Raw genomic sequence first — 17,259 nt, forward strand, 5'->3', positions numbered from 1 at the left:
ATTTTCTGGTATATGTGACAAATTTTTTTCTATATTGGCAATTTCAGTAATATTTTTGTTTTACAGTCCTTCAGTTCATCCTATCTGTGTCATATTGTGGGACAATGGAGTATTGATTAGAGTTAGCAGTAGGAAAAGGGATTTCAGTTTACAAAAGGAATATTAGTAATACATGTTCTAATTGTTTCATAGGGTTATAATTTTAAAAAATGACTACAACATTGGCATTAGATGTGTTTATAATTCTTATCAAATTTTGTGCTCGCTATTTCAGAGGCAAGTAGAAACTCTTGGAGCCCAAAGGGCTGGTCTTGAAGACATGCTTAAAGAGATGAAAAGAAAGGTACACCTGATTAGGATGCTTCTTGTGGAATTTTTTCCATCCTATGTAATCCGTGATTCATGAATCTATAACATGTACTATTTATCTTTGCTTGTATTTCTAAAAATATCTTCAGGATGATATATTACCAAAGTTGATGACATCCACTGGCTCTCATGAGGATCTCTTTAAGAAGGAAATAGCAAAATATGACCATATTTGTGAAGAAATAGCTCAAATATTGAGGCACAGGAGCAACTGTTGATGCAGATCCAGGTATTGCATTATGTGCGCTCGCTTAAAAAGAATTGATGCATATTAGAACTTTCTAAGAGAAATATTTCCCAAACTGTCTTGGTGGTTTTTTTTTTAATACAAAATTTTCTGGGGTTCCTTTTTTACTTACTACATTGATTATTGTGAGCAAGCAACAATCTTCAATCATGTGATTCTAACAACCGTTTGCTTCTGTTTACAGGCTCAGAATGATGAATTCTCGGCTCTCTTCAATCTTGAAGACTATAAAGGTATATCTATTTGGTTGTTCTCCTCAATATTGAATCTGATTTTAATGTACACAAAACTGAATATTAACCAGCAACAGAAAATTGTTTAAACTGATGCATTAATTAATGGACCTTCTTTTCTATTTCAGTGGTAATAGTTGAAATGGCTCTTATTATTTCATACAGAATGCTACCCTTTCTTTTTTTTTTTTTTTGGTGTAGTCACCCTACTTGTCTGATGGTTGATCTTTTCATGGTTTCCTTATAATATCTCAGCTTCACGTGAATAAGCAGATTGAAGCTGCCATAGCCAAGTTTCGAGAGATAAAAGACAACATTAATGAAGGGTTAAAATTCTATGTTACTCTGCAGGTTAGAACTTATCAACTATGTGTTGATTGAATTCTATTATGCAAGAAATTATCTGAGTATGATTAAATATATGGTTGAAAACAAGTACTTGCTATTTATGCAAATTTCTGTTCGATAGGATGCGATCACAAATGTAAAGCAGTAGAGCAATGACTTCGTAATGACAAGGAACATCCAGTGCAGAGAAATGATTGAAGATGTTCAAAGACAAGTGGCTGGTCTGAGTTTCCAAGATAAAAACTCAGGTGCTTTTAGTAGTAGCTACCCACCAGTTGGAAGCCAAAACCAAAGACCCAGTACACAACAAACAGATCCTCGTCCCCAAACACCTTATTATCAACCACCTGAGCAGCCTCCGGTTTCTTCCTACGGACATCCCCCTCCCTCATATGGTTCAGTAGCGCATCAGCCTCCACCTCCATACCACATTCCACCAACATCTGCCGCTCCATACCAACCCCATCAGGTTCATCAGCAGGCACCAGCAGAGTATGGCCAACCTGCATATCCTGGATGGCGTGGTCCATACTATAATGCGCCGGCTCAGCAACCTGGTTCTGTTCCCAGGCCTCCATATACCGTTCCATCTCCATACCCTCCACCTCATCAAGGTGGATACTATAAGCAGCAATAGTGTTATCCAACCGTCTTCTATAATAAGAGAGATTATTCTTTCCGTCAGCTATCTCCTCAACAAATTGAATTTAGATATAACTGTTATCTTGAAGCTTTAGACCAGCGTGGAGAATTGGTATGTACTTTTTGGGTCGTTTCTGGATTTGTATTTTGTTAGTTTGCATTGTCATTGGTTTGTGAATAGTTTATACAAAAAATGTTGTAAGTACAGTTGGTTTATTTCCAATTTTCTACTTTATGCAGAGTGGGGTTCCCCCATTTATACATGCCAACTCGTCAGAAAACATATACTTGTATCACTACATATTCAAAGATTTCTTACCCTCTTTTATGGTGATGAGTAGTATCATGTTCGGGATTATTTGTCTCTAAAAGAATGTACTATGTGGATTGTCCCTTGTGAACTTTTATGTTGTATATTTCCGTAAACTCAACAAAGGAAATTGTTGGATCGTAAGACTATGTTGTTAAGGCCTAAGGGGAACATCTTATTTGAACCCTGTTTAATAAAAAATTCATCTGGTTCTTGAGGTTAAAGAAAACTTGTGCGCGTCAAGCCATGAATATTTTGGTACTTGTGGATAGTCAAATATTTGTTTCTATCCTATTTGTTTCTGAGTGCCAAATTCTTGGCGAAAACGGAGATGAAATTTATGCATGTGTCAAATTTTAAATGGAGACACAATGCAGACATAAGACTTTAATCAAAAGTCCATAGCCAATGGATTGAGATTCTTTGTCCCTATTTTCTATCCCTTTCCATTTTCTCCACTCATAATTTGACACCCCAAGAACACAGTTTAGAAATCTCAAAATTGATGAGAACTATTAGGTGTAACATTTCTTCCAAGAGTAAAAGGAAATATACTATGATGCTAACAGAACCGTGAATCAGTGATGATAATAACATTATATTCCTTGGGCATAGATAAAATTGAGAAGAAAAAGGATGGGAGATATAAGGTTTTAGAAAGTTATGCCAATCTATGCCCGTAGCATTAAAACCACTTGTAAAATGTATACAGATACCCGCTAAAAAGCACAACAACAGAGATTATATTTATCATTCACTTCTCAAGCACCATAACTTCTTCCCTAGACGCAGATCCCATGACTTTGAATAACCATTAATTAATATTATTACACTACAATCGAGCATTCTCTTGGCAAATCGATGCGAAGCCTTGTATAGGAGCCAGTGAAATAAGCAAGCAGATAACATGAAATAACAAAGAAGACTTAAAGACCCGTATCAATGAGATAATCACCCAGCCTTTCAACAATCATGTTGCACTGCCCTGGAGTCATCAGCTCATCGTAGATTCCGATGATCAACGCCTGATTCGTCTTCTTAATGGTAACACCACCAAGACCCTGCATGACAAGGACAAGCTGAGATTTTAACAACCAATGGCCAAAACCAGCATCAAGGTAACAACGGTATGGACATGGTGCAGCAATGAGTTTTACGCTGATGCTGATTCATTGTGAGCTATGGCCTAAAGCAGTCACATACCACAATTTGAATCCATGATTACATCATAAATTTACTCAATCAGATTAGCAGATTCACATTATCATAGATTGTTGTATTTTCTTTGATGAACTTGTGCAATCAAAATTCAAGCTATAATTAGAAACAGTTAGTACCTTCTTCCCTCGAATGACAGCGCCGGGTTCACCTTGTATAACCATATATTTGGTGCCACCGAGGTACAACCCGGTGGGGGCAAGCGATCAAGGCTCAGCAAAGTCGTTCATGATAGCAGTAATTTCCTCAGGCTTGAACTGCACAACACAAAAGCCCAATCAAGAACAGATCAACTAAAACTATTTCAGATTGCAAGGATCACTTGACTTGTGCTATGAACCAAACACACTTGAAATCCCCAGCCACATGTTACTTGCACAAGTGATGTGAATATCCGATTTCATATATAACAATAACGAGTGTATGATTGATCTTATGTTGTTACATACTAATAAAAAGGAATGCATCTCATATCAGATAATCACATAGTCCAAACTCCAAGTCATTCCTAATGACTCTCTCCAAGCTTTAATTTATAGCATAAATTGCACTTAACAAGTGAAACATTAAGAAACTGAAAAATTAATCAATTAGCTCCAGTTGATACAACTAAACAGCTATGGTTAAAGCGCGAATGTATCAAATTAACACCAAAACCATAGGATATGTCAGTATGTCACATGCAAATCAAATCTGATAAATCGGAGGAAAATTAACGAAAAAAAAAAGAACAGATGAATCTGGAAAACAAAGCACTAAGAAAGAAGGAGAGTTTTGGAGAGAGAAATTGAGAAGTATTAAAGATAACCTGAGGGAAATTAGAGCTCTGAGCCCAAACACTGCCGTCTTGGCCGACGATTGCGGCGGAGGAGAGGTGGTTGCCTTCAATTTCGCAGAGAAGGTGGTCATCGACGTAGGTTTGCCACGACGGCAACCGGCGAGACGACGGCAAGCGGTGATCCGACGGCGAACTGCTCCAAGCCACGAACAGAGAAGCCAGCGAGAATGGGTACGACGTGCCGAGCTACCTGGTTTCGGACAGGGGAAGAGGAAGAAGCGGAAGCGCTGAGAACCCGAAGACAGCGGCCGGGCTAGGGTTTTGTCGCTTTGGTTTGGGTCTTTAACTGCTTTTCTTTAGGGGGCACCAATAATCAAGAGTTAAAGAGAATTGGAGAAGATGAAGAACAATTTTGATTTTTTGTTTTTTTAATATATTTTTGTTTTGTTGTTTTAATTATTTAAAATTATAAAATTAGGATTAATTATTAATTGAATTTTAAAATTTGATTAATTTAAAAGGATATTTTTGTCTAATCAAATAAAGTAAGTAAGGATGTTTAAGTCTTTTTATAAAATTAAATAAATAAATAATTTTTATTTTTATTTAATTAAAAGGGTATTTTAGTAAAAATGGTGATATACTATATATTTAGAAAAGAAAAAATTAAATGCTGACGTGGAAAATAAATTCCACATGTTTTATTGTTATTTGTCCATATTTTAAACGTATCGGTACGTATGAATTTATTATCGTACCGTAGCAATCACCTACATGTTATTATAGGAAGGATAAAGTAGAATTTACCCTTCTCTATATATATATATATATGGTGAATGCTATCCTACCCTCTCTAAATTAACATGTAAGTTACCCTCTCTGATGTGTTACATTTTAATTGGGGGTTTATTTTAACCTGAGTTACCTTCTCCAATCTTTCATCGGCGTTGCCATTTCATTAGTGTTTCGTTTTCTCTTCCCAAATCATTCTTTTAGAAAAAGTACTCCAACTCTCTCTAATTGCGTTTACTCCTCCCTACTCCTTCGTCGTTCTCATTATGCCTCCCAAGCATCACGGTCTCGTTGGTATCTTATTTTATCGTCCCAAATCATTCTTTCAGAAAAGGTACTCCAACTCCCTCTAATTGCGTTTACTCCTTCCCATTGTACTCCTTCATCGTCGACGTTACGCCTTCCAAGTATCACCGTCTCATTGGGTGTCTTATTTTCTCTTTCCAAATCATTCTTTCAGAAAAGATATTCCAACCTCTCTAATTGCGTTTACTCCTCCCCACTCATTTGTCGTCGTCATTGTGTCTCTTAAGTATCACCGTCTTATTGGGTGTTCCATTTTCTTTTTCTGTCTCACCGTCTTTCAAGATATTATTAACTCTCATGAGATTAAAGTAACTAAGATTAAAATAAACACCCAATTAAAATATGACATATGAGAGAGGGTAACTTACATGTTACTTTAGAGAGGGTAGGGTAGCATTCACCTATATATATATAGTTGTCCCCCCTTCTCGTCTAGCACTCCCTGTTTCCATCTCCGGGCAAAGCACACTCACGGGTTCATAACTAAAAAATTGAGCCCTATAATTATGTGTATATCTTGCAAATTATATATCTTGAAAATAATTTCTTGGGTCTTTATCCGGCGCCCATAAAATAATGGTGATGAGTAGTTTGCTTGCACAAGAGTAAAACCCTTTCAGAATATGACAAAGTCTCTACCCCGTCCCTTCCAGTGGAATGAAAGCCAAGAAATTCAAAAAAGAATGCAAGAAGAAAAACCCTACAAACGAGATAGAGTTGCTTGTACAATTATTTTATAAATTTTAATTATCATTCCATTCGGATCCATGCATATATATAATAATCGTGAATATCAGAGCTCTCAATCTGACGTGACAACTACTCTAATGGATAATATGGCGTCTTCAAGGTCCAACAAGAAGAGAAAGAGCTCCGTCAACATTCTAGATGTTCGTCAGGTTTCGGAGCTGCATGCCGTTGAATCCTTTCGCCAAGTTTTGATTATTCACCAATTGCTTCCTCAAAAATATGATGACTACCACATCATGCTAAGGTGCTGCAAATATACGTTTACTATGAATATATATAGAGAGAGATATGAACTTAAATAATTATTTAATTTATTTGACATACTACATATGCATACATATTACAGATTTCTAAAGGCAAGGAAGTTTGATATTGAAAAGGCAAAGAAGATGTGGAGGGATATGGTGGAATGGAGAAGGGAGTTTGGAGCTGATAGCATCATGGAGGATTTTGAATTCAAAGAGTTAAATGAAGTAGTGAAGTATTATCCACACGGCCATCACGGTGTTAATAAGGAGGGAAGACCTGTTTACATTGAGAGACTCGGAAATGTTGATCCAAACAAACTCATGCAAGTCACAACTCTCGATAGATATCTCAGGTATCACGTTTACGAGTTTGAGAAAGCTTTTGCAATCAAGTTTCCTGCTTGCTCCATTGCTGCTAACACCCACATAGATTCAAGCACTGCCATCTTGGATGTTCACGGCCTCGTATGTTCCTTTTATGATGATCTGAAATTCACTGCTTATTACCATACTCATAATAAACATGAGACTTTCAATAATTTTCAGGGCCTTAAGAATCTTACCAAGCCTGCAAGAGACCTCATTACACGATTGCTCAAGATTGATGCTGATTATTATCCTGAGGTTTCACACCAGTAGTAGCTAGCTAGTTATTGGAATTTCAAACTATCTTTATTATTTATATTAATTTGTTCATGATACAGACACTATGCCAAATGTTTATTATAAATGCTGGTCCTGGATTTAGGCTGTTATGGAACACTATCAAGTCTTTTCTTGATCCCAAAACAACTTCAAAGATTCAAGTAAGTTTGTAAAGTTGCTGATGACTTCATTGATCACTGCTTGTTGATTCAATTCTATAAAAACATATTTAGGTTCTTGGAAACAAGTACAAGAGCAAATTACTTGAAGTAATTGATGCCAGGTATACTATACTCACTCGCTCCATTCGAATCTTTGTAATTAATTATTCTTTTCTATAATCAATTCATTATTATATTGTTCTTTTTTCTTTACGTATCCTTTATAGCATATATATATAATACTCAATATTTTGTGCACTTGATGAAGCGAATTGCCAGAATTTCTAGGGGGGACCTGCAGTTGTGTTGAGCATGGAGGTTGCCTTAAATCAGATAAAGGCCCTTGGAGAAACCCTGATATATTGAAGGTTATTTATAGCTGTACATATATACGTTTTAGTCACTGAGAAATATTTTACTATTCTTTTGTAATTATTCTAACAGTTAATTGCAGATGATTTTCAATGGAGAAGCACAATTGGCAAGACAAGTAGTCAAGGTTATAAATAGTGAAGATAAAGTCATTACATATGCCAAAGCCAAAACTCGACCTCCATTGGTAATTGGTTGTACTAAGAGGATCCAAAAAGATTTGAAGCATGCTTTCTAATAAACTCTTTCTCACTATCTCCTTTAATTGTATATAGTTATTTTTAATTTTTTTTTTGTTTACCTACAACCTTATAGCATGTAAAAGTCAACGATACAACCATAGTTGAATCAAGCTCAGAGGATGAAGATATAACTTGTCCAAATGCCATGAATAACTGCTACTCGAACCTTAGTTTGAAACCTGTTCATGAAGAAGTAAGTGTTCACTAATTGTAAATGCAAGTTTCCATTAACTTTCTATATTTGTGTATTCATTTAAATGCATAACTCAACTTACATCTTCCCTTTACACAGGACTAAAATAAATTAAATTTTGTATATAATAAGAAATTATTTAATAAAAAACATTTAAAAATTAGTATTAAAACTATTATTGTTTAGTTATTTAAAAAACTTAGTGTTTAATAAAAAATACTACTTACATATATTAACTAATTATTTACTTGTGGTAATTTTTATTAAAAGAATAATACACTCTTTTGTTGAGAAATTTTAGAATTACAAAAGGTTAAATTTCTTATCTTTTGTTTGAGTTTTTTCTATCTTTATAATAAATTTAAGTTTAGAACTTTATAAAACAATGATTATTCGTATCAAAGGAACAAATTAGTACCTATGAATTTTTTTTATGATTTTTTAGAATTGATTTAATGATTATCTTTTAAATTAGATTTTAATAAATATTATTACTGTTAACTTATCTTTCGTAACCTATTATCAGTTAATCACCTTAGAAGGAATAAATAAAGGAAAAAATGTTAATATTACGTACTATGTATAAATTAAAGGAGGAAGAAGAAAATACTAAATAAAAAAATATATATACCAACTTCATTATTAAAATGATACAGCAATACCTCACAATATTATGTATCTTTCTCTTAATAATATAACAATATTTGATTTTAGCTGTTATATACTATATAAATATATATTATAGACAGATAAGTTAATATGGTTTTTGCCATATTCCAAAAAATTTAATTTGGCCAGGCTAAGGTAGCTGGAACGTCAAGCCATGGCATAAATAACTTGTCTGGGTATGATGATTGCATTATTCCAATGGTGGACAAACTCGTGGATGCAGTTTCGAAGAATCCATCTCAACAAAGTTCTTATACTTTAAAAGGTTTATAATTAAACCTCTTGATTTAAAAATAGAATTCATTTTACTTGTTCACTATGAATTACACATTTTAAAAATGTAGAGTGCAAAAATGTACATAGAAACCAAACTAAAATTTGGGATACAGGTAGAGGTACAGATGGAGCTCCAGAAAGGAATGAAGCTCAGATTTGGATAGAGCTAATAACTGTGTTGTTGTTTACTCTATTTACTTGCTTCCGTTCAATTGCACTCCGTTTGAACAAGAGACTTCCTCATATATCATCATCTAATAATGTTGATCATAGTAGTTTAGAGTCCACTCTTGATGCAACAAACAAGGAGCTTCCTATTACACCATCAAGTTCCACAGATACAAAGGAAAATGTTCTTCCTTCCATGTTGGAGAGGACATGTGAGCTTGAAGACAAGGTTGAGATGCCTCGTGACAGAGAAGAATCTTTAAATGCTGCTGTCTCCAACGTGGATACATTGGAAGCAGAGTTAAGTGCTACTAAAAAGGTACAACTCTATGTTGCTATATATATAAAAGATACAAGGACAAAAGAATCAGTAGAGCAGGCTTGTTTGTGCTAAGAATTTGGATTGAATGGACTTTTTCATAGGCTCTGGATGAAGCGTTAATTAGGCAACAAGAGTTGCTTGATTACATTGATCGTCAAGTTGAAGCCAAGTTTCAGGTAAGTTGGCAATGGCATGCATTTCGTTAATAAGTCAATTTTATTAGAGATAATTATCCAAAGGGTTTTTAAAATTGGATACTTTTAGTCTCTCATATTTTAAAATATATAAAATAATTTTTAACATTTATTTTTGTTAGACAATGTAATCATTTTTTAATTTAATTGAAAGGGTGAAGTACATAATAATTTTTAAAAAGTTTAGAAAGTAATAAAATGGTTTCTAAAAAATTTTAAAATAAAATTTTAAAGAGGAAGTATAGGAAGCCACTGGAATATTTGTACAATATGTATAATGAGGTATAGAAATATTCGATTTAGTAAGATATCAGATGTTTATTATCCATGGTACTCGGATGGTTATTCTGAATAATAGGAGTGTATTGTGTTTGAGAAATTAGTAGTATTTTATCCTGGATGTTCATTTTTTAATTTATATTGAGTCAAATAAATAATTTATTGTACACATTATATAAATACTCTATTAGCTCCATAATGATATTCAATTTTAAAATAGTCATTTCAATTTAATGAATCAAATTAAAATAGATTGTGTTGTCTAATAAAGATAAACTATAGAAACTATCTTATTTATTGTGAAATTGAAAAAAAGTAAAGTATCCGATATTAAAAACTAGATAAACTGATTTAGATTATTATTCTTTATTTTATTGCAATCTAAATAATAATTCATCTGAGTTACCTCATGCATATAATTATTTCTTTTGTTTTATTGTCTTTTATCAGAAAAAGAAGTTTTGTTGGTGCTGATAGAAAGAGACGTTCCGCCAAACCAGATGCTTCTTTGAGCACACACTTGTTTAAGCATATAAGGAGTATTTGACCTTGCACATGATTTAAATCTTTGTATACTACTCTTAGTTACCACTTATTTTTGTTCCAGTGTACCATGGAGTAAATAATCAAAAATGCATGGCTTCAGTTATATGTATATTTATCCGCTCAATTCTGCTAAGCAACTAACAGAAGTATAGACAATAACAAGTTAACAGACATGTTTAAATTGCACTCTATACTAATTAATTATTATTAATTATTGATTATTTAAATTTTATTTTTTAACAAATACAAAATTAATGATTATCAATTATCTCTTCTTACTCTAATTCATCTTTTACTATTTATTATGTAAATTCTAATTTTTCTTTTTAAAAAAAAAACACTAAAACATAATATAAAGAATCATCCAAATCTTAAAAAAAAATATACAAAACATAAAAAAAAGAATCATTCAAATCCTAAGAAAAAAAACATACAAAAAAGAATCATTTAAAACTAATAAAAATAATCATCCGAAATTTAAAAAAAAGAAACATAAAAAATTAGTTAAAAAGTCATTCAAAATCAAAAAAGAGGAGGAGAAGAAGAAGAGCCGTAGGGTGACCGAATGACATCTTGGACAACGTTGCGTATAGAGTGAGGGACTCGCGGTGGCGCGTTGCAAGGAGGAAGTCATGGAAGTTGCGTATCGCTAATGGAGGAGTCGCCATGTATCGGAGTAGTTGATCGCACGTTGCGAATGGGATCCGCCAGTGGCTGCGTCACAACGGATGGGGGCCGCGGCGGTGGTCGGTGGGTGGCAGCATCGAAAACTGCGTGGAGACAGTGGGTTTGTGGATGGAGAGATTTGACTGTTTTCAAGTGAATGGAAAGAGATTAGGTTTTTTATGAATTGTTATTATTGTGTATTATAAATGTGATTAGGATAAATGTAAAAAGATTTTTTTTAATTTTGAATTTTGATTTTTAAATTTTTATTTATTTATAAAATTTAAACTATAATAGAGTTGGCTTATGTTGGCTTGTAGGTTATGATGCACGTGCACGGATACTAATATGGGCACGGGACACGACACGATACGGGACGCGCCGACATGTGAATTTTAAAATCTTATATAACACGGGGACACGCATACATATAAAATATAAAGTATTTTTTAGACAAATCGTAATAATATTTTGATATTTTATTGATATTAAAATATAAATTAAAATTTTTAATTATTTTTAATGTCTTATTTTAATTATATCAAATATTTAAAATATTTTTTGTTTTTAATAAATAATAATATATACTATATCTAAATTTATTTTAAGAATATATATTAAAAATAAAACGGGACATGCTGACATGTGATGGTATTTAAGTGTGTTTAGGCGTGTCCAAAAAAAATTTTTTATTTTTTTATTAAGACACGATTGAATACAGCAGACACACATATCGATAAATATCATATCTAAAATATGTCCAACATACGAACGCGACAATTCATTAAAATGTCCGTACTTCTTAGCTTGTAGGAGAATTGTTTCCTATACTTTTCCTTATCCACTTGAAACTTGAATACAAAATGTACATCTAGAAATAGTTGTTTATACTAACCTATGAAGCTATGCAGTCTAGTCTTACCTAATCTGTGAAATCATGTTTTGTTACTCTATAAAAAATTTTCCGCTTATTATATATTAACTTACACGTTATTTGTTTTGATCTTTTTCCACAATAACTTGGAAAGCAAACAAAACTAATCTTTTTTCTTTTTCACCTAAAAATTGGACATTTTGTTTATGTTATATTTATATTATTATTTTTATACAACACATACACAACTGTCAAGGAATAGGCACACTTCATAATGTACAGACATTTGAGCTGGTCAGGTAATGTATAAAGCTCAAGAGAAAATATTGGTAAAGGAGTAAACTGATCAAAGAAGACATCCTATGACGTAACGAAGCCCCTAACTTTAAAGCTCTGGAGCTCTCAGAGCAACACCACCCCATAAGGCATCACCTCACTCACGGTAGCAAAACTGAAAGCAAAAAACCCAAAAGATGTGTATGTGTAAGTGAAAGCACTAAAATAGAGAGGACTTTATACGTTTATATAAATTAAAGCATATAATAAGACGTACCAACTTCTTCAACTTATTTTTCTTCTTCCTTTTCTTGTCTATTTCGGATTGGAGCTCAATTTGTTTAGCAAGGGCTTCATCAAGTGCCTAAACCCAGCAACAAAGGAAGTAAAGCACATGAAGCTATCCATCTAACTAAACATGTCATTTCAATTCAAGTAGTATAAACTATAAAGGAAAGACTATAATCACCTTTTTGGTTGCAGCTAAATCTTGTTCCAAAGTACTAACTCTGCTTACAGCACTGTTTAGTAGTTCCTCCTTTTCAGGTGACATGATTGGCCTTATGCTGAGAGCATTCATTTTTTCTTCTAGTTCAGCCATGCGCTTCATCATGGTCATGTGATCGTTAATTGATACTTTGGGGGCTCTCATCATAGCACCATCATAGTATACTGCGCCACCATATAGGGCTGCTTCTGTGATTTTCCTTGGCATGTTCCTCGTGAAGCGGACCATTGTTATAAAACTCATGAAAATGGCCATTAGTCCACCAACTAACTGACTAGTAAGTTTAGTTTTCTCAGCTGTTTAAGGAGGAGAAAAAAAACAATGCATAATCTCTGTGTAGCTTGCCTGTTAATGACAAAAAATTGCTGCTTATATTATCAAGAATGAATACCTGTGGAAAGTGTATATTTATTAGTGTCTACTAACTTCTTCAAAGATGGATCAAGGTCTTCATACTTATACACACTGTACTGCTTTAAGGCCTGTCATATATAGAGTGAAATTAATTAATATGATAGAAATTTATTTTCCATTCTATCATGTATTCTACACTGTCCTTTTACTTTCCGATAGGATCACGGAAGCAATTACTGATATAAGCATAGGAAACTTACTTCTGGAAAAGCAGTGTATTCAGATTCCACTATTTTTGAGTATGCAGCGTGTTCAGTAGGAGCTACAAGAACAGATTCTTGGCATCCCTTTAAGATAGATTCTTTGAATCCCTTTAAGATTGTTTTGGCGAAAACACAAAGAGTTCAAAGTAATAAAAACGGTTCTCACAAATGAAATAAATACATAGAGTTTTCAAAACAAATTATTTTCAGTACCTGCTCTTGTGTTACCGCATTTTCTGAAAGTGGTTTCTCATTTATCCCAGATAAGGTTCTTGTATTGTATCTGCCCTTGCCATTTTGTACCATCTAAGTCATTGAAAGGAACAGTTTTTATTGTTTTTTCCCCCACCCCTTTATAATGAAATATGAGTAAAGAAATTGATCTTTTAGCAGTGAACTATACCTGAAAGATCATTGGATCATTCCATGGTCCCTTGTCAGAACGCATGCAACCACCTTTATCAGCACAAGTACAAGTGCCACCCAAGAACTCTGGAAGTTCACTGGCAAATACAACAGAAAAACAATCGTGTGTTATTCATGGAAGTGAGTTAGTACTTCTAAATTCTAAAATATGTGACAGAGATTGCCTTTAGCTTGTTTTCTGTAGAAATGAATATGGGATGAAATGATAAATGAAAAAACAATAAAAGAAAAAAGGGGTTAACCTGGCATCAATGATTTCAAGCAATTTGCTCTGGTATTTGTTACCTAGCACCTAAACAATGCATCATAAACATGTTTGAGTTTTCATGAGCTTAGCTAAAATTGTAACATCTTTACTATCAGAAGACAATGTTTAAGTCATGGTATCACTAATAGCAAAGGTATTACGCATATTCACTTATATAATTATATACATATATATAGTAGTTATACAGGTAAGTCACCGTAATATCATCGCCATCAGCAATATCATGACTCAAGCATGGTATTCTGATAGTGAGGATGTTATAAAAATCAATTTTGGTATAAATTAAATATATTAAAAATATTTACATGGATTTTTGAGGTGGTCTTGGGGTCAAGGAATGTCTTAACGGTATTCCACAGGAGCCTAAATCCTGGTCCAGCATTGATGATGAACATACGGTTCAGGGACTATATGTGAAAAGAAACATTTAGTTAGAGGAAAATTTTAGAAGGCTATTTATTTAAGCTAAGGGAATATAAAACAAATAACATGTCTATGTAAATGAAGCAATACCTCAGGATAATTGTCACCATCAATCTTCTGAAGACGCTGAATGAGATCCCTTGCAGCTTTGTTCAGACTTTTGAGTCCCTGAGAAAGCATGCTAAGTTAGCTATTGTATGAAACTTGTTCAGAAGAGCAGAACATATGTAGCAATTACTATTATACATACCACTCCTTGCACATCCAAAATTGTTGTGCTTTGGTCAATGTGCTTTTTTGCAGCAATAGAGCACGCTGGCATTTTAATTCTGAAGGTCCTCTCAAACTCTTTTACATGGTACTTAAGATAACGGTCGATAGTTGTTACTTGCAACAATTTTGTAGAATCAACTTGACCCAATCTTTCAATGTAAACAGGTCTTCCATCCTTATCAACTCCATGATGCCCTTGTGGGTAGTATTTCAGAACATCATCTATTTCTTTGAATTCAAAGTTCTTAGCAACATAAAAATGTTTTTGTTTAGAAAAGTATACACAAATAAATTACATATAGTAGAAAGATATTTTAATTTTTTTGCATATATAAGAATACCTCCATGATAGTGTCTGCTCCAAATTCCTTCCTCCATTTAAGCATATCTGCCCACATCTGTTTTGTTTTCTCCACATCAAACTTTCTTGCTCTCAAGAATCTGAATCATCATGCAAGAAAATTATAAGTAGTTCACTAAAAAAAATAAATAACTTGAAGCACAAGAAACCATGTCGCTACCTTAGCATTGTGTGATGATCATCATGCATTGAGGGCAAGAGCTCTTCCAAAACAAGTACTTGGCGAAAGGCGTCGACCGCCTTCAACTCTTCTGCATCAAGTTCATCGTCGATAGAGACCGACATCACCCTGCTGTGTCGTCGTCCCTTCTTCAAGGAATTCCTATAGTTTTTTGAGGCACTAATTGCCAACTTCTTCACGGAACCAAGCTTTTTCTTCCTTTCTTCATCAGAATACTCACTTTCTGGACCTATGAATGCAGCAAGGGAAACAAAAAACAATTTGAAATTATTTTTTTATTGTGTTTCTTAATCAAAGACAGGATTCATTTATTGAAACTTGAAAGAAAGAAATTCACAAGCTAATTAAAGATCTTCATATGCCTATGATATAATATATGGATCTACAAACCAGAAATTCCATTATGTAAATCAATCTATTAATGATCAAGCCACAAACATTGTTGGTATGGAAATGCAAGAAATGTAATTTAGACTCACCCTGTTTGATTGATTGATCAGAAGGGCATACTATAGTGTTGCTCATGATTTGGGTTCTATGAAAATATGATAATTGATAAGCTTAACACGGATGAGAGCCCCTAAGGCACAACAACTATCAAATGCCCCCACAATATGTGAGCCCTCGCGTGCACCTGCATAGCCATGAATCACATGTTTTCAGAAACACAACAAAGATGAGGAGGAAGAAGAAGAAGATAGAATGATAGGAGATAGATACCTTTCCCTACCAGAATGTAGGAGTTGCAAATGAAGAGAAAAACACAAATTTAAGATCATGATCATCCGAACAAATCTGAAAGGATAGTTGGCCAAAACGGGGAGCCAGGTTGGTTGAACCACACACAAGACAATTTTAGACTTATAATTATATTTATTGATTGATATCATTTAATGTGTGTTTGACTCTTGATTTCATCTGATATACTATAAATATTGACAAAGTCATCAGTGTAATAACAAAATTAATTAGTTAGTTTGAACAAAGGCAAAACTGTTTTAGAAGGAGTTGGCGTTGGCGTTGGCATTGGCGAGCGAGATGCATGGCACTCAGTTCTTTCTTGAACAATGACCAACTCATCATATCATCATCATTAATTAATTATTATACTTTCCATTGCATTGCATTGCACATTTATGCTAAGCACGTATAGGTTTTTTTAGCCAGCTAAAATCTTAGAGTATAACTTGTCCAAATAATGTAATTTTAATTAGAAAATGCTAAAAACAAAATTTTTTGTTGAAATTTTGGAGCATTTATCATTATATTAATAAATTAAGCAAATCATATTAGTCATAATTATTATTTTTCTCATTAAAAGAAGGTTCCAAATGTGTCTGAATAATTCCAAAGAGGACAGTTGAAAACACAAAAAACGTACTAACTTTTAAGAGGTGGAGTGAGATGCAATAAGATCTGTGTTAATCGTGTGGGATCCATCATTCAGGCAATAATGCACGCAGAACGCAACGCATACATCACATTTTCAATGGCTATAAGGTGGAATTAGAATAAGTTCTTGAAATGGGTGTTTCACATGCTTTTAGTTTAGTGGAAAAATAAATAAAAGGCACAACAAAACAAAACACACACAAAGATGTAGAAGTATTTCTTTTTTTTGTTTTGTGGTCTTGACAAAGATGTAGAAGTTAACTTATATGAATGTCACTACACACTTGGGCCTAGGCTGATTAGCTTGATAACAAGCCTAACATTCAAATCAAACCCATTCCATTTCCATAACAGGTTCAAACAAAAGAATCAGGTAGGATGCTCTGCTATTTTGGGAAAGTCATGACACGTGTACGGTGGTGCTTCACTCTTCAAATGACTACCAAGTACCAACCATGTGCTTCTTTCTTTCTTTCTTAAAATGCATTGAAGCCCATCCCTCCATCATGGGCCCATGCCTCCTTCCACGCGATCCTCATATTATTCTCGTATATTCATTCATTGTTTTCATTCATCCCAACCATTTACTTTCTCCCCAGAGCTATTACCATTGAATTTTTTATTTTTAATATTGGAGTGGTAGTGATATTTTTTTTAAATGTGGATTATTGGAGTGTTATATTTAA

The 17,259-nt window shown here is 33.6% G+C and overlaps 3 protein-coding genes, 1 long non-coding RNA gene and 1 pseudogene across 5 annotated transcripts; 3 read left to right on the forward strand and 2 right to left on the reverse strand.

The window, feature by feature from the left end:
* Positions 1-276: 276 nt before the first annotated feature.
* On the forward strand, positions 277-1,259 carry LOC130942055 (uncharacterized). Its single transcript, XR_009070764.1, has 4 exons — positions 277-343; positions 459-598; positions 801-849; positions 1,123-1,259. It is a non-coding gene; the product is annotated as an uncharacterized LOC130942055 (long non-coding RNA).
* Positions 1,260-1,360: 101 nt separating this feature from the next.
* Positions 1,361-1,834, forward strand: LOC130939858 (vacuolar-sorting protein BRO1-like). Its single transcript, XM_057867923.1, has one exon. It carries the CDS (start codon positions 1,361-1,363, stop codon positions 1,832-1,834), a length of 474 nt encoding a protein of 157 aa, XP_057723906.1.
* Positions 1,835-2,926: 1,092 nt separating this feature from the next.
* LOC130939859 (profilin-1-like) lies at positions 2,927-5,457 on the reverse strand (annotated as a pseudogene).
* A 547-nt stretch (positions 5,458-6,004) lies between these two features.
* On the forward strand, positions 6,005-10,474 carry LOC130941377 (phosphatidylinositol/phosphatidylcholine transfer protein SFH6-like). 2 transcript variants are annotated; one of them, XM_057869855.1, is made up of 12 exons: positions 6,005-6,237; positions 6,340-6,594; positions 6,788-6,865; positions 6,990-7,047; positions 7,120-7,169; positions 7,316-7,415; positions 7,502-7,606; positions 7,735-7,854; positions 8,653-8,788; positions 8,913-9,286; positions 9,391-9,465; positions 10,213-10,474. In XM_057869855.1, exons 1-12 carry the CDS (start codon positions 6,011-6,013, stop codon positions 10,234-10,236), a joined length of 1,602 nt encoding a protein of 533 aa, XP_057725838.1. In that variant the 5' UTR covers positions 6,005-6,010; the 3' UTR covers positions 10,237-10,474. The 2 variants fall into 2 exon arrangements, with proteins under 2 accessions (XP_057725838.1, XP_057725837.1); XM_057869854.1 differs by having other exon boundaries at positions 6,011-6,237; positions 6,340-6,706; positions 6,946-7,047.
* A 1,625-nt stretch (positions 10,475-12,099) lies between these two features.
* On the reverse strand, positions 12,100-15,969 carry LOC130941435 (phosphatidylinositol/phosphatidylcholine transfer protein SFH3-like). The gene is made up of 15 exons (XM_057869939.1): positions 15,902-15,969; positions 15,661-15,815; positions 15,161-15,410; positions 14,981-15,080; positions 14,617-14,883; positions 14,457-14,534; positions 14,249-14,350; positions 13,918-13,967; positions 13,653-13,752; positions 13,463-13,555; positions 13,247-13,357; positions 13,024-13,114; positions 12,594-12,928; positions 12,402-12,488; positions 12,100-12,299 (listed from the first exon to the last, which is right to left on the reverse strand). The coding sequence occupies exons 2-15, from the start codon at positions 15,704-15,706 to the stop codon at positions 12,282-12,284; spliced, it is 1,728 nt and encodes a 575-aa protein (XP_057725922.1). The 5' UTR covers positions 15,707-15,815; positions 15,902-15,969; the 3' UTR covers positions 12,100-12,281.
* Positions 15,970-17,259: the final 1,290 nt, after the last annotated feature.

The sequence above is a fragment of the Arachis stenosperma genome, chromosome 7, assembly GCF_014773155.1.
Source record: "Arachis stenosperma cultivar V10309 chromosome 7, arast.V10309.gnm1.PFL2, whole genome shotgun sequence".
NCBI classification, from domain to species: Eukaryota; Viridiplantae; Streptophyta; class Magnoliopsida; order Fabales; family Fabaceae; genus Arachis; species Arachis stenosperma.